Source organism: Pinus tabuliformis, chromosome 9 (assembly GCF_031772625.1).
Source record: "Pinus tabuliformis cultivar Carrire ecotype Pingquan chromosome 9, CPIR1, whole genome shotgun sequence".
In the NCBI taxonomy this organism is placed as follows: Eukaryota; Viridiplantae; Streptophyta; class Pinopsida; order Pinales; family Pinaceae; genus Pinus; species Pinus tabuliformis.
Genome location: NC_142307.1, coordinates 1454563965 through 1454588912, shown reverse-complemented (window position 1 = coordinate 1454588912; position 24948 = coordinate 1454563965). Strand labels below are relative to the sequence as shown.

The 24948-nt window shown below is 36.5% G+C and overlaps 1 protein-coding gene across 1 annotated transcript in view; it reads left to right on the top strand.

The window, feature by feature from the left end:
* Positions 1–22762, top strand: part of LOC149154063 (insulin-degrading enzyme-like 1, peroxisomal) — a 474120-nt gene extending 451358 nt beyond the window's left edge. The window contains exons 25-26 of the mRNA XM_089445838.1: positions 21662–21784; positions 21980–22762. Coding sequence (XP_089301964.1) covers positions 21662–21784; positions 21980–22363 — 507 coding nt within the window. The 3' untranslated portion in view covers positions 22364–22762. The remainder of the gene's footprint in view (positions 1–21661; positions 21785–21979) is intronic.
* Positions 22763–24948: the final 2186 nt, after the last annotated feature.

Here is a 24948-nt window from a genome sequence, read left to right as displayed (position 1 = left end):
GTGTAGCTGGAAGGTGAGTATGTAGATATTTATATGTTTTGTGATGTTAATTAATAAATTTTAACTTATAAATTTTAATTATAATATTTAAATAAAGTGTATAGGTATATATATATATATATATATATATATATATATATATATATATATTAATTTATTAACTTATAGCTTTAATACTATGGTGATCAATATTTATATTAGTAGGATGGAGAGTATTAATTTTATTTAATAATCTTATACTTATGAAATATTTAATATGTATATTCTGAGAGTGTCGAATTTTAGGTAATATTTCCCTTCTTAATCAGTTAGGTACTTAACCCCTTTATCATTTATTTAAACATCTTTCATAATTATTTAATAAGTATATTAGTGCAAGGCATGCGATGTATGCATATGTAGCTATCATATGCATACATCATATACATGCTAATACCCTTTTGCCTATAAATCGAAATGGGTCATTACATACTCCCTTCCTTCAGAAAAATTCGTCCCAAAGTTAGGGTTTATATAATATATCAATAATTGTTTTAGTGACTAATGTGATCATGTAAGAATTGCATCTCAGGGTTTTCTGTTTGTTTGAACATTTATAGATTTATAAATTTAATAGTTATGCCCTGTCCGAATTGGGCTCCCAAGTTATTCTAGAATCATCCTATCCTTCCTAATCTCTTCCGCTCCCTTCCTATCTGTTTTCTACTGGAATATGCCATATTGTTAGCTATACTGATCTAACCATTCATAAACCTCAAGGGTAACAATGTCGACTATAGCGACCTGATTACCTAGCAGGCATCCCGCAGTCATCATCACACGTCTAGGGGAGCGTGGCTCACACAGTCCTCCCATGACTCCAAGTTTTGAAGGATAAATAGTGGAAAGTCCCTCCGCCCCTCCTAGTAGGACCAGGGTTAATACTTTATTATGGAATCTTATTGAGTCTTAATTGTTTTTGGAGATTTTTTCATCACGTGGTCATTTTGGTAAAGATGCTATCTGCAATGTAAACACTTATCCATGCATATGCATCAATATATTCAAAACAATTTGTATTTAAATAACAATTTCTGTTTATTTCATATATGTTGCTATCTATGATATAATGTACTTGGCCATGTCCAACTCATATATTTGTAAGTTAGCTTTCATTATTAAGTAGTCATCCATTTATTTTCATCTCATCAATCATTTCGATATGCGAAATAAAATAAATTATAGATATCTCCTCCATAACATAATTCATAATTTAGATTTCAGCTAGGTTAATCAAATAGTAAACTTGATATTGTTATCCATATTCCAGCAATGTTAATTAAATAATATATTTCATATTGGTATCTATGTCGGCAAATTCAAGCAAATTTCATATACCATGTATCAACAAAATAAAAATTCATTTTTATATGTGATAATCCAAAATAATATTCTTAAGTATCAACTCAAAATAAAGTAAATATATACAAGATAAGTTTTTAAGCTAAGTCACCTGACACGGGGATTCAGGATTCGTAGGATGCGGGGATTCAAGTGTTGGATTCAGACACGTTGACCCCTCAGAACAGGACACGTAGGATTCGTTATATATATATATATATATATATATATATTAGATATTTCTTACACAAATTCTCATTAATGATACAAATTCATTGATTTCAAACATAGATCTTCATCTAGATGTTAGTTTGATTGTTTACAAAGTAAGTTAGTAACATTATAGCATGCATAGTACATACAAAATTCAAATACATGTCACATAAATCATGATTCATAAATGAAAGACAACATACAAGATAGTAAGATAAAGACACTGACAGCTGTAGTTTTCTCATTAAGTCATCAAATCAAAATGTGTTACATAGGTAGTGCAATGCCAATGGCAAATAGAAATAGAAAATATAAAACAACTACAGGTATACAAGCCTCAAGGCAATAGGCAGCCCATGACTCATGAGTCATCAATCCTCATAGTCATCATCAGAATCAGCATCAATGTCCTCATCATCATGGTCGCCACTGCTCTCCTCTACATCCTCCTCCTCCCCTGTATCCATAGTCGCCTCTACATCTGCTGGTGTGGAGGATGACCCCTCTAAAATATCACCGTCATCAAATCTAACAGGGTCTAGCACTGGATCATCAGGAAACACTGTTGTCCGGACCCATATCATCAGGAAAGAGTCCAATGTGGAAAAAGTCGAGTCGGGATTAATTCGACAAGGGTCCAAAAGTTGAAAAACTCAGCAAAGTCGGGAGTTTTTTGAAAAAGTCTGCAAAATTAAAAGAACACAAAATTATTTATTTTTATTTTTATTTTTTTAACATCTAGAGTATCCACAACATCAAATAAATGCATTTCCACATAAACATGTAAAGAAAGCTAATATATAATATAGATATGAAGTCCAGTGCTACATCACATATCAAAATAGTGAATCAACTCCTAAATTTTGAGTCCTGTCTGAGTCTCAACGCTCAAGAGTCAAAATATCAACAAAAAAATATAATAAATGTATATCATGAGTCATCTAAAAGTCATTAAGTAATCAGTCACTGAGATCCTCTTCCCCTTTTACGGGAATAGGGAATGGCTTTGCCTTATCCTCTAGAGGAAGAAGGCCCTGCCCTTGGGGATACAAATGGACTCAATCGTCCTCTAGAAGCCAATGGAAGAGGTGGCCTCTGTCCTATGTTGTTGCTGCTGCTGCCCATCCTAGATGGTGTCACCTCCTCCTCATCATCCTCATCCAGCTCTGCTAGTGCCTCCTGACACAAATGTTTCTCCTCCTCCTCTACCTCTGGCTCTCCTTCCCCTGCCACTACTACATCCTCTTCCTCTAGATCCACACCTAACCAATCCGAGATCGAGTCCATGATCGGCCTCTCAGTCTCAACTCTCCATGAAGAGGTGGTATCAATATTGTCCAATGAGATGGCTTCCACATCAGTAGGTTTCTGAAGTTGTCTCACCCACAATCGAAGATTGTAGCAGACGTAGACCATGTCATTGAGGCGTTGGGACTCCAATCTGTATTAGGGTCATAGATTGTAAATTAGTACTTAGAAAATTTAAATATTAAAATTAATCAAATGAATTCAAAAAATTTGATTTGAAATCTTTTTCCCTGTTGCACTTTTTGCTGTGTATTTTTTCAAATACACTCCAGTTGCGCTCACACCCAGAGGAACTGCATGTTTGGCTGAGCACTCGAATGGCAAGCTTTTGGAGATGGGGTACTCTGGCACCATAGCTTGTCCACCAAGCATCTACAAGTTAAAAGAAAAATGAGAAACATAAAAAAAAACATTGAAATTCTAAAATTGAAAGTTTGAAACAAACTGAAGCTTACCTGGCATTTTGGTTGTCCTATTCTTAATAGCCATGTTAAAACCAAATGTGCCACCTCCCATCCTATAGACCTCCATTTCTTTAGAAATCATGTCACATTCTTGCTCAAATGACACCATCCTCTCGACACAAGTGAAGAATCCATCCATCACCTTGGCATCAAATCTGAAACCACAGGCATAAGAAAACGCAGGGTTGAGGTAGATACCTGCAGCATGAATGGGGCGATGGAGGGTATTGTTCCATCGCTGATCAATCACTCTCCATATGACCTGTTGTTTCTCTAACCCCTCGTCTCCCTTATCTGCATAATAAGCACTAATGGCTTCTTTGGCCCTATCCATGGCCTCATACAAGTAGCCCATTGCGGGCTTGTCTCCATCAACCAAACGAAGAACCCTTACCAAAGGTTCTGAAATGGCACGCACCTCCTCTACTCCTGCCCAAAAGCTTTAATCATATGAAACTAGTTTGCATATGCCCTCTCCCTTTGGTTTGCGGCTAATAGATAAAGAACGCCAATCCGCTGAGAGAAACATGCTCTTCACATCCCACATAGAATTCAACAGAGACTGAAGAGATATGAAAGTAGTGGCAAATCGTGTAATGGCAGGATGCACCAATTCTTTGTTGTTGGTGAATCTTCTCATCAAGCTAAGCACAGATGCATGATTATAAATAAATTTTGTTATGCTCTTGGATGATTCAACAATATCCCTCACAGTAGGAATCTTACCTATATCCTCCAACATCAAGTCGATGCAATGAGCAGCACAAGGTGTCCAAAACAAGTTAGGATAACTCTCCATAAGCATCTTGCCAGCTGCAACATAATTTGCAGCGTTGTCCGTTATGACTTGGACAACATTGCTTGGGCCTACTTCCTGAATGAAGATGTCCAACAACTCACATAATGTACGTGCATCTTTAATGTGTGCAGCTCCATCAACAGATTTCATAAACATTGTCCCCTTGGGACAACTAACCAAGAAGTTAAGAAGGGTCCTACCCTTCTGATCAGTCCAACCATCTAACATGACTATGCATCCAGTGTGTTCCCATGATGCCCTAAACTCTGCCAATCTAGCAGTGCAATCAGTCTTTTCATCTTGAAGAAGAGGCCCTCTCAATTCTACAAAGGTGGGGGCTTTGTACCCCGGGCCAACGACAGCAACAGCATCAAACATAGGCTGGTAGAATGTGTTTGTCTTGGCAATGTTGAAAGGAACATCACTCCATAGAAGACACTTACTGACCAACTTGTTAGTGTCTGCCTTTTCCTTTTTTTTCATTGCTGATTTGATCCCAGGTTGTGAACCAGCTGTGAAAGATGAGATAGATGAAGGGCTGGGACCTATGGGTGAGGAAGGTGATGCTGCTGAAGAAGCACTGCCACTCTCAATTCCCCCCACTCTTGAGGCCCCTACAAGTTGGTTTTTTAGTGCTGCCCTGGTGTCCTTTCCCTCCTCTTTATCCATCAATGATTGAGTGGCCCGTCGAATGATTTCTGGAGTTGTATTTGTGCATAGTTCAACATTTTGCTCCAGAATTTGCCCCAAATGGAATTTTAATCTGTTGATACCTCCTGACATATGCTTGCCACACAACTTGCAAGTCAAATACATTCTATTGACCCCCCCAGTTTCGGGTGTAGTATCAAGTTCACCAAACTCCCACATAGCGTCCAAAATCCTTGGCATTTTGTTTTAAACTTTGAACTTGAATTTAAACCTGGGCACAAAAAAAATTGAAACAAATTAAATTGCTTCAGCCTTCAAATCAGCAAAATATAATTTAATACTGACAGTTCATAAATCTAATAAAAATAAGTACAAATTCCTGAAATTTGTTTCAAAGAATAAAAAGTGCAATTTAAATTTTAAAGAGTCAGATATCTGGCAACTACAAAAGGGTATAAAAGTTTGATCTACAGCCCACTGGTATCTCTGTTTGTGGGCTAGCAAAAGGCTGATAAAACTTAAAAGAGATGAGATATGAACTTTTAAGGGCTGAGTTGAGCATTATAATTTATTTCCATCTCTATAGGCTGAGTTCCAGACTACTATCCTAGTGCCATTCTATAACCAGACTCTCTGAATTTATAAATTATTGCTGATATTTATTGTTTAAAATAAATTACAGTCAGCTGGTTTGAAGCATTTTCATGGTGGTCTGTTATGGCATAAGATGCATGTTTTTCAGATCGGATAGATAAATAATAAACAAGAGAAAGGACACAACAGGTAAAAAGATTTCAAAATACACAGCAAAATATTGTAATATTGCTTGGAGCGATCATGATAGCAAAATACACAGCAAAATATTGTAATATTGTAATATTGCAAACTTGTCCGCATATTGTAATATGATTTTAAAAAGGTGTAAAACTGTGTTCCATGGGGACGCATCAAACAATTGAATTAACCCTTTAAAGTTTAAAGTTTAAACTATAAAAAACGTCTACAGCGGCAGCCTACAGGTATGATATTACAATCCGGCTATGCGGCTATGGCTATGGCATTGGCTATGCGGCTATGGCTATGGCATTTAAGAAACAGTCTACAAGTATACTATCTTAGTCTATCTCGCATTAATTAGATAATAGAAAGTTAGAAACATACCTTAAAAGTTAATGCTAAGCTCCTCCCTCCTCGTAAAGCAATGGCAAGACGCAAACCCTTGTATCGCCACAACCGAATGCCAAAATGAAAATACACAGCGAAAAAACAAAGAAATTAATGTTTGCGGGTCTTTTATCCACAGGATGAGAAGGGATGGCGATTTTTTGGGTCGACTCCTGTTTAAATTGGGAGTAATACAAAAAAAATCGCGATTTTTTTGTTTACCAAAAAATCGCCCGATTTAATCGTTTTGCCCAAAAAATCAGATTTTTAGAAATAAATCGCGATTTTTTCGGGACTATTTCCACACTGGGAAAGACATCCCACATCTTTGTCTTTCCCCTCAACCACTCTTCCCTCTGCCTGTAAATAAGACGAAGGTTGGTGTGCACATACACCATTGTCTCTGCCCTGGACTGCTCAAACCTACTCTTCTTCACACTATACAAATTCCCATATGTGCTCCAATTCCTCTCGCAACAAGAGGATGAAGTCACCTAAGAGAGGAGCCTCTTGGCTAACTGCTGAAGAGGAGGGCTTGTTGCCCCATGATTTGCCCACCAAGAATAGGGCTTCTTAGCCCCCCTGTCTCTAATCACATCATATCCTGCAAATCGACCAGTGCCAGTGGAAAACTCTGCAAAGACATCCTCCACCTCATCAAGCAATGCTCTATCCTAAAAAACCCACTTGAATGCATCTTTCCTCCCCTGTGATATTTTACCATCCATGTGAGGAGGGAATCTGCAGGAAGGTCTACCATTCAGCCACTTATGGCTATAGTATTTTGGGTTCAATGAGTGAGCCAAACAATGTAATGGTGTGCAATTATTGTCCCATCTGTTGACATTGGACAAGAATATCCTGTATAGTACCACAGAAGGCCTCTGGTGATGTCTCATACTCGGGGCACTCACTCTGTAGAATAATGCTCCTCACAGACTCAATCATGGAATCCGATCCCTCATAAACCTCTCCTAGGATGGGTTTGTTTGTATTTGCAAATCGAAGCAAAGAAATGATAGGGTCCATGATCTGAATAATTAGATCTACCCTCTCCCACCAAGCATCATCTAGCACTGTGTCCTTCACTCTTTTAGAGGCTACTTGATCTGTCTTTCTCCAAAAAGACCAAAACTCAGAAATAACCATGGCCCCAAGAGCGGTCTTGACCTCCCTCAACCTCTTCAACATGATGAATGAAGAGGCAAACCATGTATCTGCAATCTTCAACAATGATAGATTGTTGTACTCCTTGTAGATAGTGAGGGCATTTGTATGATTTTGCACAAAGTTACGGATATGTCGTGCATCCTCAATAATGTTACCAATCCAAAGCACATCAAAAGCAATGGATTTCAGTGCTAAATTCAATGAATGGACAATGGATGGTGTCCAAAACACTTGTGGATATTTAGCTTCCACAATCATGCCAACAACCTTGCAAACAGGTGCATTATCTGTAATGATTTGCACACAAGAATCAACACCTACATCTTCAATAACTTTAATAAATAACTCACCCATAGATTGTGCATCCTTGTATTCTCCAAATGTATCCACTACATTCAAGAAAACTGGACCATTTAAGGAAGACACCATGAAGTTGATGAGTGGGTATCGTGCTGAATCTGTCCATCCATCAGAAACAATGCTAACCCCAGATGTTGGCCATGATGCTTTAATAGGCTCAAGCATTTTTTGCATCTCTTTTTTTTGCCTTCGTCAACAATGTGGTTCTAATCTTCTCTGAACCAGGAGGCACATACCATGATGGAGACCCGTGAGTTAGAGCTCGACACATCTCAATAAATAGAGGTGAACATGCAACATTAAATGATATGAAGTTTTGTTAGAAAAAGAAGGCAATGGTGAGATCAAGCTCTTCCTGTTTCTCTTTTTGAAAAATCTTGTCCATTGGACCAAGTGAAATTGCTCTTCTTTTCGCCGCTTGCCCCCCAATAGAACTCTCAAATGGAAATTTGGTGGTGCCTTTCCTCAAAAATGGAAGGGGGTTTTCATTCTTGGTTTTTCTTGATCTTGCAGCCACATTTGCCATACCAACAATGAACTCTTTTTCCATTGCTTTCCTCTTTTGTAAAGGAACAGTTTCACAAGCTCCAATTGCACAACCTGGTAAAGCCAACAAATGGCCTTTCACAAGGTAATATGTGCTTTTGAAAGAAATGTGGCAAAATTTGCATCTCCATTGCACATTGCCTCCTCCCTTCCCCTTGGTGCTTATCCCATCCTCTCTTGTGACATATTTCCACAAGGGATATTTCTCAATGTTGTCTTTAGGAGGAAGTCTTCCCTCAACATTACTTGCAGCAGACTCTGATGATATTGGGGGAGGAGGGGCATCTCCAATGGAGACATTCTTCCCCTTCCTTTGCCCTCTACTTGCTGCCTTTGATTGAGCCATGAATACTGTAAAAAAAAAAAAAAAAAAAAAACATGCACAAATTTGTAAAAAAAAAGTCATGTAAAAACTGCTGTAATAGAAATGCAAAAAAATAGAGATGAAATGCACTTACCTGGTGCTTGAATCTCCTTAGCTCTTTGCTCCACACCCTTCGCTCCTTGCTCCAAACCCTTAGCTCCTTGCCCACATCTCAATGTTTGCAAAACTGAATGAGATAAATGGTAAATGAGTGAAAGAACAACGCTTTTTTATGCCTGCGGGTTTCACTTTTTTGGGATTTGAATCCCAAAATCGGGACACGACCGGGATTCGATCGTGTCTCGTTAGGACACGTCATGCCCCATTTTGGGATTCGAGTTTCCAACGAATCATGTCCAATTTGTGGGATTCAGACACGTCGCCTAGTTTGAGCAAATCCGGTTTCAGAGGTTTTTATGTTTCTCAAAATCAACATAGGTTGGGTATTTCTGACATATTGTTTCTATGTCTTCCCAAGTAGCTGATCTAGGGCTATACTTGTTCCACTGGACCTTAACTTGGTCTACCAGGCAGTTCCTGAGTTGTTGAACCCTACGTTCCAATATACGTAATGTTTTGACCGAAATGGTTCCCTCATCCGATACCTGCAATTTCTTCCATTGAAGGTTATGAGATTTGTCAGCGATGTAATGTTTAATACAAATACATGAAATACATTATGAACTTTATGCAAGTGGGGTGGTAGTGCAAGACGATAGGAAACAAATCCAACTTGGGGTGGCAGTGTAAAGACGATAGGAAACAAATCCAACTTTTTCCAGAACTTTGAATGGCCCAATAAATTGGGGTGATAACTTTGTTCCTTTTCCAAACCGTATGGTGTTTTTATTGGGTCTGATGCGAATGAAAACTTCATCTTCTACTTCATAATTCTTATCTATCCTATGACCATCAACATAACTCTTTTGTCTATCTTGTGCCTCTCTCAATTGTTGCCTAACTTGTTTTACCTGTTCTTCCATCTCTTGAATTAATTATGGCCTCACTATCACTCGATCTTCTACCCTGTCCCAACTTAACGATGTTTTGCAAGGTCTGACGTACAATGCTTCAAATGGAGGCATCCCGATTGAACTGTGGTAATTGTTATTGTATGCAAATTCAACCAAGGGCAAATACTTTTCCCAGTGTGTTTGCTGGTCCATAACGTACATTCTTAGCATATCTTCTAGTACTTGGTTCACCCTTTCTGTTTTTCCGTCTGTCTCAGGATGATAAGCTGTGCTTAAATTTAGTTGAGTTCCCAAGGCTGATTGCATACAAGTCCAGAATCTTGAAGTGAATCATGAGTCCCTATCTGATATGATCTTCTTAGGTACTGCATGAAATCTAATAATTTCATTTATAAATACCCGAGCTACGTCAGCGACTTTGTAAGTATCTCTTACAGGAATAAAATGGGCACTTTTCGTTAATTTATCCACCACAACCAGAATGGCATTATGCTTTTATGAAGTAAGAGGTAGTCTGACGATAAAATCCATAGAAATTATCTCCCATTTGGTCATAGGAATGTTGTGAGGTTGTAGGAGACCTGCTAGATGACAATGGTCAACCTTTACTTGTTGACATTCAAGACATATAGCAACAAATTGGACAATATCATGTTTCATGCCTGTCCAAAAGAAGAGTTGCTTTGTATCAGCATACATTTCTTTACACCAGGATGTGCACAATACAATGCTCCGTGGGCTTCCTTAAGGATGATGTTTCAGAGATCCCCACTATTAGGAATGTACATCCTTCCACGAAATCACAAATTCCATCATCTTCTAGTTCATATCCCTCAAAATTTAGGTACTTTTGGATTTTTACTATCGAGCCCGGATCTCACCTTTAAATACCAACTCTTTCTGAAGAGACGTTCTAGTACTTGCTTCCTCAAATCTACCTAGATAGGTATGAGGGAAAATATTTGTGGTCTTCTATTTAAAGCATCTGATACTACATTCTCTTTTCCTTTAGTGTATGGAATTATAAAGTCATACTCACTTAAGAATTCGCTCTATCGTCTTTGTCTAGCATTCAAGTCCTGTTGGGTAAACAAATATTGTAGACTTTGATGGTTTCTTTTGAGCATAAAGCTTCTCCCTACTAGATAGTGTCTCCATATCTTTAAAGCTAGCACTATAGCGGCTAACTCTAAATCATGCATGGCGTAGATATTTTCATAAGGCTTTCATTTTCTTGAGGCATACACTATTACACCTCTATCCTGCATTAATACTGCACCTAATTCTTGCTTTGATGCATCAATACATACTACATACAATAAAAATTTTGTCCATATCAGGAACTCGCAAGATTGGTGCACTAGTCAACGATCTTTTAAGTTCAAATAATGTTGTGTGACATTCCTCAGTCCATTCATACCTAACTCCTTTACACTGGAGGATTGTGATAGGCTTTGCAATTTTGGAGAATCCTTCTACAAACCTTCGATAATAGCCATCTAAACCCATAAAGCTTCATACATCATGCACATTTTTTGGTATCGACCATTCCATGATTATATTTACCGTTTCAGGATCTACTGAGATCCCTTCACCAGATATAAGCCATTTTCATGTAATGAAGTCATGTTACACTTTGTATAGAGTCAAACTTGTTTATGTAAAATATCCTCCAAGACCTTGTCACTTATCCTCTTCAAGTCGGCCTACAACGATGGGAGAACATGCTACAAGAAGTCGACCTAAATCTTGTGATCATGTTGGCCTAAAGGACATGAGATGAAGTGTATATATATCCTCACTTGGCCTCACTTGAAGGCAAGCAACTCGACATACACTCGGTGAAGAAGTGCGAAGAAGAAGGGCTACAAAGAGAAGTGTGAAGAAGTGATAAGGAGAGTCTCTTCTGGGAAAGTGAAGGAGGATTCTCCTGGGCATAGCAAAGGAGGTTTCTTCATGGGATCAACGAAGAAGAGTTTCTTCTAGGGCAGCAAAGAAGGTTTCTTTTGGGGCAACGAAGGAGGTTTCTTCTGGGGCTGTGAAGAAGTTTTCTTCTGGGGCAGCGAAGGAAGGATTCTTTTGGGATACTTGTTCTGGGTAACTGAGATAGAGATCTAGAGACCGAGATTCTCTAGAGGAAGCTATTGAGATCATAGAGCTCAAGTTTCTCTAGGAGAAGTCGAGAAGAAGCATTGTGAAGTATAGAGACCGAGTTTCTCTAGAAGGAGCCGAGGAGAGCAATTCGAGATGAAAAAGAAAGTCGAGAAAGGGAAGAGGCAGAGCATCAAGGTTAGTGACAAGGTTCTTGGGAGGATACTAAAGTCAAGGGTCTTTGTCATGGTCTTGGTACTCATCAATTGAAGATCTAGAAGAAGAATTTTCATTGGATTTTCCTCTCAAGAGGTGAGAGGTTTTGGCCCTTGCTGACAAACTTACATACTATGTCACCTGTCTTTTATTGTGCATATTGGTAATTGTCTTGATGAAAAGAACACAATAATAAAAAAATGAAGAAAAGACTATAAGCTAAGAAGTAAAAGTATATCACAAGCAATTATCAAGTAGAGAAATCTTTTAACTATTCATGCCCTAGATTTCTCAACATGGTATCAGAGCTTAGGTGTTGAAGACAAGAAGGGGCATTCAATCAAGAAGACATCAAGCAGTGGATGAAGGATCGTAGTAGATTCAAGGGTCACTAAAACCCTAGATCGTAGAAATATACTCTAACAAGAGTCTTGAAATTATCTTTAACAAGGAAGCAGGAAGAAAGACTGAAACCCTAGAAGCACTTCAGAGATCATCAATCATACATCACCAAAGAAGTGGAAGCTCTTCAAATCTAAGGAAGGTTAGATCGAAAAGCGATCCTCCTTATTGAAACAAGGATCTCATTTGGAAAAAGATCATCCTAAAGAAGGCAGTCGTCCCTCACTGAAGTAAGAACCTTTTTAAAAGGATCATCTAAAGCAACAAGTTCGTCATTAGGTTGAAGATTCTATCTTCACAAGTAAGTACCTTTTTATTATAATCTAATCTAGTAAAAATGACTTCATGTTTCAAGGAGAACCATAAGCTAGTTGCGATATCAAACTTCCTTGTATGGAAAAGAAGGATAGACACAGTCCTTGAAGTAAATGAAGTCATTGATCATGTCCATGGAAAGGTCTCCAAGCCATTCGAAGAACAAGCATTATCTAAATACATGGAAAGGGATCTCAAAGCTCAAAAGATTCTTAAGGAATCTATCAAAGATCCTCTCATTTCCTATGTAGCCGAGCTGGAGACATCTAAAGAAATATATGATAAGCTGGTAGAACTTTTCTCTACACGATAGAAAAGATCATATCACATAGATCTAATCTATATAAATTGAAGGTGTCAAAGGATGAAGGGATATCGTCATGTCTTTCAAAAGCATCTCAAATAAAAGGGCGATTGCAGGATCTATGAGATGGTATCTGATAACGGAATGATCTCCGTTATTCTAAATGCATTGTCTGATGAACAAGGTAACCTTGTATCTACTAGGGAAGAGGAAGCCATCCCATTCATCAAATTATGGTCTCTCTGCAAGGCAGAAGAAGATAGGTTGAAGAAAGAAAGTAACAAAAGATCAGATAGAAGGGATCAATCAGTGACAAGAAGAAAAGGGAAATTTGGAAAGTTTGGTCCTCCAAAGAAAAATAAGAACATGGCTAAGGAAAGATGCTATGGTTGTTAGAAACTTGGGCACTATAGAAGAGATTGTCCTAAACGCAAGAGGGATAGGGAAGAAGCCCAAAGAACCTAAGACAAAGAAACTTAAGAAGGAAGAAGCAAAAAGATCTCTACTATGGCTGATATGATCTTCTTCACTAAGAAGGTACTTTCCACTTGTAATTTATATATAGGAGGCAATGTAAATTAGATAGGATGCATCAGATTAGAAAATAGCATTATGATAGAAGCATTAGAAGTGAGAGCTTGTGACATGGGAAGCAGAAAGGATGTCTAGAATAAATTCTATTAATTACAAAGAATGAGAACCCTTGGAAACCTCATTGAAATCTCAAGTAATGCTTATAAAAAGAAATAAAGGTCATCATCCACTGGGATCATCACACCATAGTCAATAGGGAAACATATGTCGGGTGAGGATATGAAAGATCCTCAAGGTTCTCTGATGGAATCCTTATCAAAGGATTCACAGATCTAGAAAGGAAGCAAAAGTTTCATCAAGAATTCTAGCTTGTGGGATTCAAGGGATGATGGTATGATGACATAACAGGAAAGCAGGGCTAAGGGATAAGGTTCTTTCATTCAAATGTAGCTAGTACAGGAAGTCTAGATGACTGAAAGGAAAGATGATTATGCTCACATAGATTATTATAGTCATGTCATATGGTTGCAAGATAATATGGATCACTATTTCCATCTTGGGAAATATGATAAAAAAATAAAAGGGATCTCCTCCTCCAAAAAATTGCAAAAAGGCATAAGTCACACTAGATGAAATCAACATAATATGTTTTCATATGAATCATGAGGACGCTGACTACAATTGAGGAACTCTGATTGGAAGCTCTTGGGAATGAAGTATGAAAAGAAAGGAAGAGATCTTGAAAATATGCAACAAAGGTAGAAGGCATTCAACATCCGAGACCAAGAAGAGTTGACTAGAATATCTCCCAGAAAGAATATCTTTGAGAGATGTGTCAACATGCATGTAGGATGTTGATACCTACAAACAGATGTCATGATGAAAGACCATCACAAAGGTAATGTTTGATTTAAGTTTATTATTTTTGAACTAATATCTGGATGGGCTTATGTAGGATTGCCAAAGGGAAGATCTGTAGATAACTTCCAAGAGGACCATATAGAAGGATGTAAGATCCTTCCGGAAAATATGGCATGAAAGAAAGAAAAATGACATGAAGCAAAGCTAGATGGAAAACTGATGGATCACTTTCTGATGAAATGAGGACATGACTAACTCATGGATGAAAGTGATGGATGATCTGTGCCCTATGAAGAAGACCCAAAAGATGAAGACTCCATGACAAAAGAAATTTATGACATCAAGGAAGAAAGGAGTTCTTCAAGCCGTTGGTTGTTACATGATCTCCACATGAGGAGTTGTTATAGGTCCCTAGTTAAGAGAGAGCCCGAAAAGAAGTTTCTTACTTGGAAGAAACTTGGAAATTCCTAAGCCAAGAGGGAGCTTAAGAAACTTGGAAATTCCTAAGCCTTTATTGGAATATGTCCTCCCTATTTGAGAAGGAGAGATAGACATGTCATTTTGGTCTTCACCTAGGAAGATAGAATGGAGTGTTGGGTAATCATTTGGCATCCAATACACTTTAAGGATGAGATAGGGAATCCAATAGAAGAGTAGTCGTGGAGGACCGATATTCTTTGAGGGTTGGGGAGTCCAAGATAAGAATAGTCCTCATGGAACACACCTTGAGTACCCGGGTAGGGGATGTTCCGAGAGAGACAATGATGAGAGTGTCTATAAATCATTAGTCTCGCCAGCATTGAGCTCAGATCTTGTGGAGAGATGGAGTTGTTAGTCAAGGCCTTGCTATGTAACAATGTTGGTTGATATGATGCTATACAAATGAGTTACCAATCCAAATTCTTCTTATGAGAAATTCTTCAGATTGAGAAAGTCCAAGTACCATTATGAATACCTCCCTAGTTAAGAGGGAGTGTTGAAAAGTGTAACTAGGTTCGGTCTTCATAATGACATGTAATTATGATTTTATGTAATGAGATGTAAAGAAGAAAAATAAATTTATTGTATTGCTTGCTTCATGGGTTTCATGAGCAAGAGATTTTATTTTTGAGTCAAGACTCCCATTGAGAGTCTTTAGGAATTATTTGTCATCTAGTCATAAAATGATAGAGTCATTTTCATGTAATGAAGTCATGTTACACTTTATCTAGAGTCAAATTTGTCTCTGTAAAGTATCCTCCAAGACCTTGTCACTTATCCTCTTCAAGTCAGCCTACAATGATGGGAGAACATGTTAGAAGAAGTTGGCCTAAATCTTGTGATCATGTCGGCCTAAAGGACATGAGATGAAGTGTATATATAGCATCACTCGGCCTCACTTGAAGGCAAGTAACTCGACATACACTCGGTGAAGAAGTGTGAAGAAGAAGGGCTACAGAGAGAAGTGCAAAGAAGTGATAAGGAGAGTCTCTTCTGGGCAAGTGAAGGAGGATTCTTTTGGGCATAGTGAAGAAGGTTTCTTCTAGGGCGGCGAAGGAGGTTTCTTCTAGTGCAGCGAAGAATGTTTCTTCTGGGGCAGTGAAGGAAGGATTCTTCTGGGATACTTGTTTTGGGTAACCAAGATAGATATCTAGAGACCGAGATTCTCTAGAGGAAGCTAGTGAGATCATAGAGACCAAGTTTCTCTAGGAGAAGTCGAGAAGACGCAGTGTGAAGTATAGAGACTTATTTTCTCTAGAAGGAGCCAGGGAGAGCAGTTCGAGATCAAAAAGAAAGTCGAGAAAGGGAAGAGGCAGAGCATCAAGGTTAATGACAAGGTTCTTGGGAGGATACTAGAGTCAAGGGTCTTTGTCATGGTCTTGATACTCATCAACTGAAGATCTAGAAGAAGAATTTTGATCAGGTTTTCCTCTCAAGAGGTGAGAGGTTTTGGCCCTAACTGACAAACCTACATACTGTGTCACTTGTCTTTTATTGTGCATATTGGTAATTGTCTTGATGAAAAGAACACAATAATAATATAATGAAGAAAAGACTGTAAGCTAAGAAGTACAAGTATATCACAAGAAATTATCAAGCAAAGAAATCTTTTGATTATTCAGACTCTAGATTTCTCAACATCGTCGAGTTGGTCTAAAGCACCAGATTAAGGGGGTCAGTTCCAATCCCACTTTCCATGAGTAGCAGTAAAATGAAGAAGAATAGGTCACAATTCGGAAACTTCACAGAAAGAAAGCATTGGTTCAAAACCCACTTTGATTTGAAACCTGTGCATTTCCTCGCTTAAGCGTACCCAAGCAGAGAGCGCATTGAAACCTATATTTTTATGAATCATAAATCGATTCTAGGTTATAACTTATAAGATTGAATTATCTATCCCAATTAATTAAGCTTGGAAATCAAACCTTTCATCACAGATTAGCAATTTTTAACAGGGATTGTGCAAATTTAACAATTTGAGGTTGGAGGGTTTAACAGGCTCTAATACCAAACTATAATGCCCAAACTATGAAAATCTTACCAGAAAATATGAAATTCAAAATGTGAAATTTATACTAGACAGTAACTTGGAATGTGAAATTTAAATTACCAAACCACAATTTTATTTCATAAATTCTACCAGAATGATTTGATGAGCAAACCCAAAATAAATCCCTGAATTCTACAGAATGTACCAGTTACAATTTAAACATTATTTATCAATTATATACATACATGGCTTCCGAGTTTGAAGTCGATCCCGTGTTGTTGTAGCTTTAGTTTGCTTCCACCACTAAATGACCAAATCTTGCCTACCAAACTGGGCACAATCCTTGGTACCTAGCTCCAAAATACTTCACAATTGAAGCACTTTGGCCCCCGTGCCTAAAAGCTTCAAGAACATTTACTCAAATCTCCAGTTTCGAATTCCAATCTTCAATTCTAAATTCCAATCTTCAGTTCAGAATTTCCATCCATCCTCCTCCCTCCAGTTCTCTACGTACTTGTATAAATATCCTTACTAGGCGGTCTCCACCTTCTTCCACCGCTCTCGACAAATTTGATTTTGATAGTCATAAGGTTGCATGTAGCTAGAAGGTGAGGTATGTACATATTTATATTTTTGTGATGTTTATTAATAAATTTTAACCTATAAATTTTAATTATAATATTTAAATAAAGCGAATAGTTAAATATATATTATAATTTATTAACTTATAACTTTAATACTATGGTGATAAATATTTATATTAGCAGGATGGAGAGTAATAATTTTATTTAATAATCTTATACTTATGAAATATTTAATATGTATATTCTGAGAGTGTTGAATTTTAGGTAATATTTCCTTTCTTAATCAGATAGGTACTTAACCCATTTATCATTTATTTAAACATCTTTCATAATTATTGAATAAGTATATTAGTGCAAGGCATGCAATGTATGCATATGTAGCATACATCGTATACATGCTAATACCCTTTTGCCTATAAATCGAAATGGGTCATTACAGTATCGTTAATGAGGCATTAGCCTCCTTCCCCAACACTTCTCCCAACAACCTTGTTCTAAGATTTGCTTCGATAATTGAGGAGAAGGCCTCCACCCTTAGAATAGGCATATAATTAAAATTAACCAAGATCTTGCATCACACATAGGTAGATCTCACATTCATTTATCTTGCATTTCAATTGATTATCATAAATTGGTTTGTGGGCTCATTTTATACTTGCAAATTTTACATTTTTGTACTTGTCATTTTCAAGTCTATTGTCTCTTGAATAATCCTATTTATATTGCAAGCCTATCTCTCATTGTTCATCTCTAATTGTTTTAACCTTTTGATCTCTTATACTAACCTTGTCTTGCAACATTGCTTATCTTATAACTTGAGATATAGTTTATTGTTATGCAAGTACTTTTATTCATATTTTGAGCATTATTATTAAGGCACTAGTCTTTCTTTCTTTGTCATTTTAAGTGTCTCATTGATCTAATTGAATCTATTTTTAACACTTGCATTTCTCATTAATAATCACACTTGCCAATTAACTTTAAATCAAGTTGTTTAGAGAAGTAATTGCCTTGCCCTTAGTCTCCTAGAACTTGTTGTTCCAATAAGTTTTCCCCTTTCATTTACCTTTAGGGACTACCCCCCCATAGCTTGCCTAGGAGAGAGCTTAAATGGAGTGAGTAGGGAATAGGGGACAGCCCCTACTCTAAGCGTTGCGTCTTAGGTGTACAGTTTGGGCGACAACTAGTCTATTTGCCAAGTTCTTCAAAAAATAAATTAATGTAATTCTTCCTCAGTATTATTAATAAAATTGACTGAGTACTCATACGAGATGTATCCTTTAGTCCCATTGACCTACCTTTGTGGTTATTCGTTGGATATTATTTATTAATTTATGAATTATATATTATGTTCATAAAAATAGTGGTTGCAAACCCCCAAGAATCTTCACCATCTCACCATTGCTTCTTTAACAAGTGTCATATGCCACTACAAAAACCTAGATGTCTATGCATGCCTTCCCAATAGGACTGCTTAGCTCATTCATAGGTCTTATGAAAGCTAGAGTGACCCATGATAGGTGACGAATGCAACTCCTCTCAAACCCTTTATTTTAAGATAGATTTTTTTTTAGAACGTTCTCCCCTGTATACTTCAAAGCATTGTGCCACCATGTATAACCTTTTTAAGGGTTGGGAATCAGGACCTTCTTGATGCCTTTGGATGAATTGGACCACACTGCCATTTGCTAGCTATCATTGATGAGCTTCATGAAGCCAATTGGGAACAGGTAAGGATAATGCAAAGAAGGATCCTTCCTCCTCACATTGCCTTGATAAAGCATCAACTAATGCATTTTATTTACCTTTCTTACATATGATTTCATAATCATACCCAAGCATCTTATTGACCCACTTATTTTTAATTTTTCTTAGGGCTATATTGTTCTTTGCTTTGATAATTGCATTTCATTATTTCCATATTGAATTAACCCTATAGCATTATAACATTATTCAGTTCTACATCATTATTCAGCAACATATGCAACTATGTAGAAAGAACAATATCATCATCAATAATAAAGTTTTTTCTTTTTATTTTCTTTGCTTTTAATATAAAATATATAATGGTACAAATTATGAAGACCGAAACTAGTTACATTCTCCAACAAATGGAGTGCATGGACACTGCAGAGAAGGAAGAATTTAATCAGCAGCTGGTCTATTTGACAACCTCGATAAAGTATATAATGACTCTGTTATCCAGGCAGGTGAAGATGGGTAAGGTTGATTCCCAAGCCCAATCTGTCCTGTTGCACCAGAAAATTGGCTTATTGCAGACTAAGGTTGAGTGGCTTCAAGTGGCTTTCGATACCTTGAGTTTGAACTTTGAAGATGGACAGAGTGATTTCTCTACTTGAAGGAAGGATTGGCGGGGTGGAAAAGGAATTGGATGTTGAGGTTCATGAACAGCAAGCATAATTTCCAATTTCTCCAGTGGTTTCAGATCCTGCGACACTGTGGGTTCGGCTTCTCTTCCTTCACAGCCTCGAATTGTTGATTCTGAAGTTGGTATCTCTGCTGGGTTGAACACTGAAGGATAGCTCTCTAGTTTTAATTCATGTTTTGTAGGTTTGTTTTTGTATTAGGAGTTTTATGGAGGCAGTATAAGCTATGTATGTCAGATTAGTGTAGTAGTATGTAGACACAGGTCCAAATGTGTTAATCTTTTTTGGTCTTGTATGTGCACAATGAATGATGTTACTGAAGCAGATGTTAAAGGTTATGACCTTCAAACCAGCTGAACTAATAGAAAAATCCCCTACCCATTTCATTTAAAAAATAAATAAATATGTGAAGTATACACTTGCATCAATGATTATCAAAAGTAGAAAGCAATGTTCACTAGTCTCTTAAGGTAAGATGGCACACCACTTATATTTTCTATATGTATTCTTTCCCAACAGCATATATACCCACCAAATGAAAGATCTTTGTGCTATTTAAAAATATTGCAACACATATTTAGCCTGAAAAAATTCTACTAAAATCTGGACGTGGTTTGGCTCAAGAAATAGCTCTGCTACCATTTGTAGTTTTTTAATCCTTAGACTTGAATCACAAACAAGGTATTTAGAGAATATAAATGCAAAAAAGCAAATACAAGAGACAAATGAGATGAAATATGTGAATATGCACTTGCATTTATGATTATCAAAAGCAAAAGGCAATGTTCACTTGGCTCTTAAGGTAGGGTGGCACACCACTTATATTTTGTACATGTATTCTTCCCCATCTGAAGATTTACCCACCAAATGACAGATCTTTGTGTTATTTAAAGACATTGGAACACATCTCTAGCCTTAAAAAATTCTACTCCATATGTGTGTTGACTTAAGAAAGCACTGTGATACCACTTGTAGTTTTTTCAAACCCTTATACTTGAATCACAAACAAGGTATATAGAGAATATAAGTGCAAAAAGGAAAATACAAGAAACAAACGAGATGAAAGATGTGAAATATACACTTGCATTAACGGTTATCAGAAACAGAAAGCAATGTTCACTTGCCTCTTAAGGTAGGTGGCTTCTCTCTGAACAGAGCTCTAATTACGACAATACTCAACAGAAACATTCCATAGCCTGCTTACTCTATAAGTAGAATTTCAATAGAATAATCTTAACTACCTGTGGTCTCATCATTAATGAGTACTAACTGTCTAGTGGGCCTTATTTGGTAAATAGGACCCTGTTATATTAAATAACTATTCACTAACTATTTAATGAGCCTTATTAAAAAAGCATGGCCACATGTATTAATTGACTTATTTCTAAGTACCCTAAAGTAGAAAGGTTAGGGTAGGACCCTAATAGTCCTATTTGAACATTCTCTGTGTTATCTTTTAACGTGCATAATGGATATGTTCTGGGACTGAATGTGAAGGATAAAATAGCAAGAATATTGTGTTTCAGGACAGATATTCAATGCTTCATATTATTGAGTAGTGTATATTTTAAATTTATATGTAAAGATTGCAAAATTATGAATCTTTTACTGGGGTACCTATATCTATTTAAAGTATTTTGTGAACGGCCCTTTTCCTATTTTAATATATTTGCAAATTTCCACTTTAATGTTACGTGGTACAATGTGATACTTGAACATGGATCAGTTGTCTTTTAACATGCATAGTGGAGATGTGGTACTGAATCCCAAGCATGAAATGACAAGAGTGTTGTGTTTTGGGACAGCTACTCTATTGGGTAGAATCATATGGAGCATCTTAATTTGTAGTGCATGTCTTAGATTTTCGATGTAAAAATTGAATAATTATGTAGCTATTCATGTGGCACCTATTTCTATTTAATATATTTTATAAAAGTTTTCCTTTCCTATTCTAATATATTTGTGAATTGCCCAAGCATTTCATGCAACCAAAGGTTTCAGTACAATCTTTTTAATGGTTTCAGTATCATTTTCCTTTAGGAATTTGTGAAGTCTTGAACCATTTAATCCCCATTTTTCATCACTAATTTCAGTTTTATTTCAGGCAAACGTGGATGCTTTGATTGATGTTAAACTTGAGAAACACAAAAATTTGCGAGAAGAATCACACTTTTATTGGAGAGAAATTCAGGATGGAACCCTTAAGTTTGACCGGAAAAAAATTGAGGTATATCGTACACTTGTTATCCCAGTTTTGGGTGCATTAAGTGGGTTTGGATCAGATATTCCATGTATGCACTGCTTTGAGAAGTCTAGATAGGATTAATTTATAGAAGCTCTATTATATTTTTGGTTTAGCATTTTACTTTAGGACAGGTTTCTGTGTGTATTTCATTCTACTTTTGTTGATATTCTGAAACAGGTTGATGTATTAAGGAAATTGACTAAACAAGAATTGATTGACTTTTTTGATAATTACATAAAACTTGGCTCTCCTGGAAGAAGAAAATTGACTGTGCAAGTATATGGAAGTTCTCACAGTGGAGCATACAAACTGGCTAGGTCTATTGACATATCCTCCAACAAGGGCATTTGTAATGGGAAAACGGTTACATCAGATACTTCAGATAGAGAGATATTAAATGATGACACAGTTAAACTTGCTTCTTCTGATCAATCAGCTGAAGTGAATAGCGGTGAACTGGATGGATATCAAGGAAAGTGCATCCATGACATATATAGCTTCAAAAGGTCACAAACTTTGTTTGGCTCTTTGAGGAGTGGTGTCAATCAAGCCTATAATTAGCTAGAATGGAAGAATCATTGTACAACAAAATGATGCTGCAGTCATTTATCCTTCAATGTTTCAACCCAAGCAAATCTTCTACCTAATACTACAGTGGATTTCTCTCCACTGAAAGATTAAGATTGGTGAATGCCATTGGACATTCTCCGAGCGTAGTAATGCAATTGTTATATGGTAGTTTACTATGGTTCTTAGCATCTTGGAATTGAGCATACTGCTTTAAACAACTTGCTCAAATTACCAATTGTTTTTATTTTGAAAATTAGATGTATTGTATGAATACTGGAATTCCATCGTGATCTATGTCATCGGGAATTGGAAGCCAGTTTTTTATTGATTTTCGGGTTATCATTAATTTGTTGTTCAACATTTTCTAGTATATATATCATAATTGTTAAAGCACTTGATCTCCACTTATAGGAACCGAAGCAACCATTTGATCTAATTTACCTATAAAAACAGTTGTCAACCTTAGCAAGTTGGTTAAAATCCTAGAATTTTTTTAACGCCCTTGTAGTTGAGCTTCTAGTTTGCAGTTCGATTTATTCCATGAAATTTCTGCAAATAACAACGCTAGAGAGGATTCATAATCCTTTCTAGTTGTATAGATCTTGAGGCTGTGAATAAGCACATATATGCATTTTTTGGAGATCTTAGATTACAAAAAAATGTCTAAAAATGGAAATTGAAAAATCAGACTTGAAGGCATATTCAATAGTTTATAACATATAACTTGTTCAACATTCTTGTCAGCATGAAAACATTTCGTTACAAGAGAAAATACTACAAAAGATTAAAGTGAAAAATTTACTACATTATTCAGATCATATGATAACACAACTAACAATATTTACTAGAGCCAAAATCAAAACATAGTATTGTTGTTACACATTTGAATCAATTAAAAGACAATTTTCTTTTGAAACCATAAATAATCAAAACATACGCATGAAGGATGAGATTATGTATGCAACTTTGAAGAATATCAAGTCTTTTCATAAATACATATGTTACATCCACCTAGGGTTAAACAATGATGTATAACTCTTTTTCACTGAATTTTAGAATAAATCTTGGAGAGCATAAATAATAAAATCATCAACGGAATTAGTTATGACATCTTGATAGAAATGCATGTAAATGTTGACAAACATTATTAAATTTGTGTACTACTATTATAGCTTTGTTGATCAGTAAACTAGTATGTACTATGGATATTTCATTAGCTAGTTTGTTATAATAGATTTGATAAAATAAACCAAAATGTAATATCCCCATTTTTTGTTTTCCTTATGGTGTGGTTATGGTGGATTTTTAGGGTTTGTGTCAGCAAGGTCCAAAGAGCGAGATTACATCATCAATGTTGGAGGAGTTTTATAGGGTCTGACAGGGTTCGCTTGTTATATTTCATCATCAGGGTCAGCTCTACACTGTTCGTTCTTGGCTCCATTGCATTTCAACAATTCTCGTAAAATGTGGTTATTATCAAGCATATTTTAATTAAATACGCTAAAGGTGTTTTGGAGCGGAGTATTTGGAGAAACACCTTAGTGTAATAGCTCATTGGAACCAGGATGAAGAGATCTACAGGGTGGGATGATGAAACCTGACTTTTAGTAGTTGGAGGAATCATGGAGGCTAATTAATCATTTTCTAGGATTAAAAGTGAGTTAAATAAAATGAAATAAAAAAAAAGAAATCACTGAAATAAAATAAAAGGGAAAAGCTTCTAGAATGAAAATAAAATAATAAAATTAAAGTGCTTCTAGAAGGTTGAACAAAGATCCATCAAATCTTTAAAAGAGGGGAAAGCAAGTCATTTGGGATATCTTGGATTTGGAATATTTTCTCTTGGATAGGTTTGACAACATGGTTTTCATGTTCAGAGAACCCTAGGACAAAAAACCTTGGGTTTCTTGGTGTGTTGGACGAAACCCCAATTCACTATTGTGAAGATTTCATTCAGAAATCTCATTGAGCTTCATTGGTATTAGTTGGTGAGCAAATATGGAGCAGATCTGTGGGTTGGTAGTGGGGATCATCCGGATGTCCAATTTGAGCTTCATTTCCAATGATTTACTGGAAAGTCGGGAGCTACTCGAGCTGAGGCAAATCTAGTTGATCTTCTGTGGAAGAACTATTATCGGCCACTCATATATATGTTGGTGTTTTAACTTTTTACGAGGCTCTTAGAACCATATTTGGTATGTAATATCATATTCCAGTTATTATAATAAGGTTAAGTTTTGTTGCATATGTCTCGTGTATTTTTGAGTTGTAGCATTTCTGGGTTTATATCTACAAATTCATTTGTGCTGGTATTTCTTGTATGAAATTGTGCCATTTCTTTCTAAGAGAATTTGCAGCCAATTTTGCTGAAGCAATTTCATGAAAAAATTAATAAAATAATCGAAAGGAATATTACAGTTGTATCAAAGTTGTGCATCTTGCCAACTTGAGGGTTTTTATTGTAGATCAATTTCGAGGGAGATTGAAACCCTCTTTATTTTCCAGGCCAAGCTCAATTTTTTTTGGCAAGGGTTTTAATTGCAGACTTTCTAGTGGGTTTCATGCTACAAGTTACA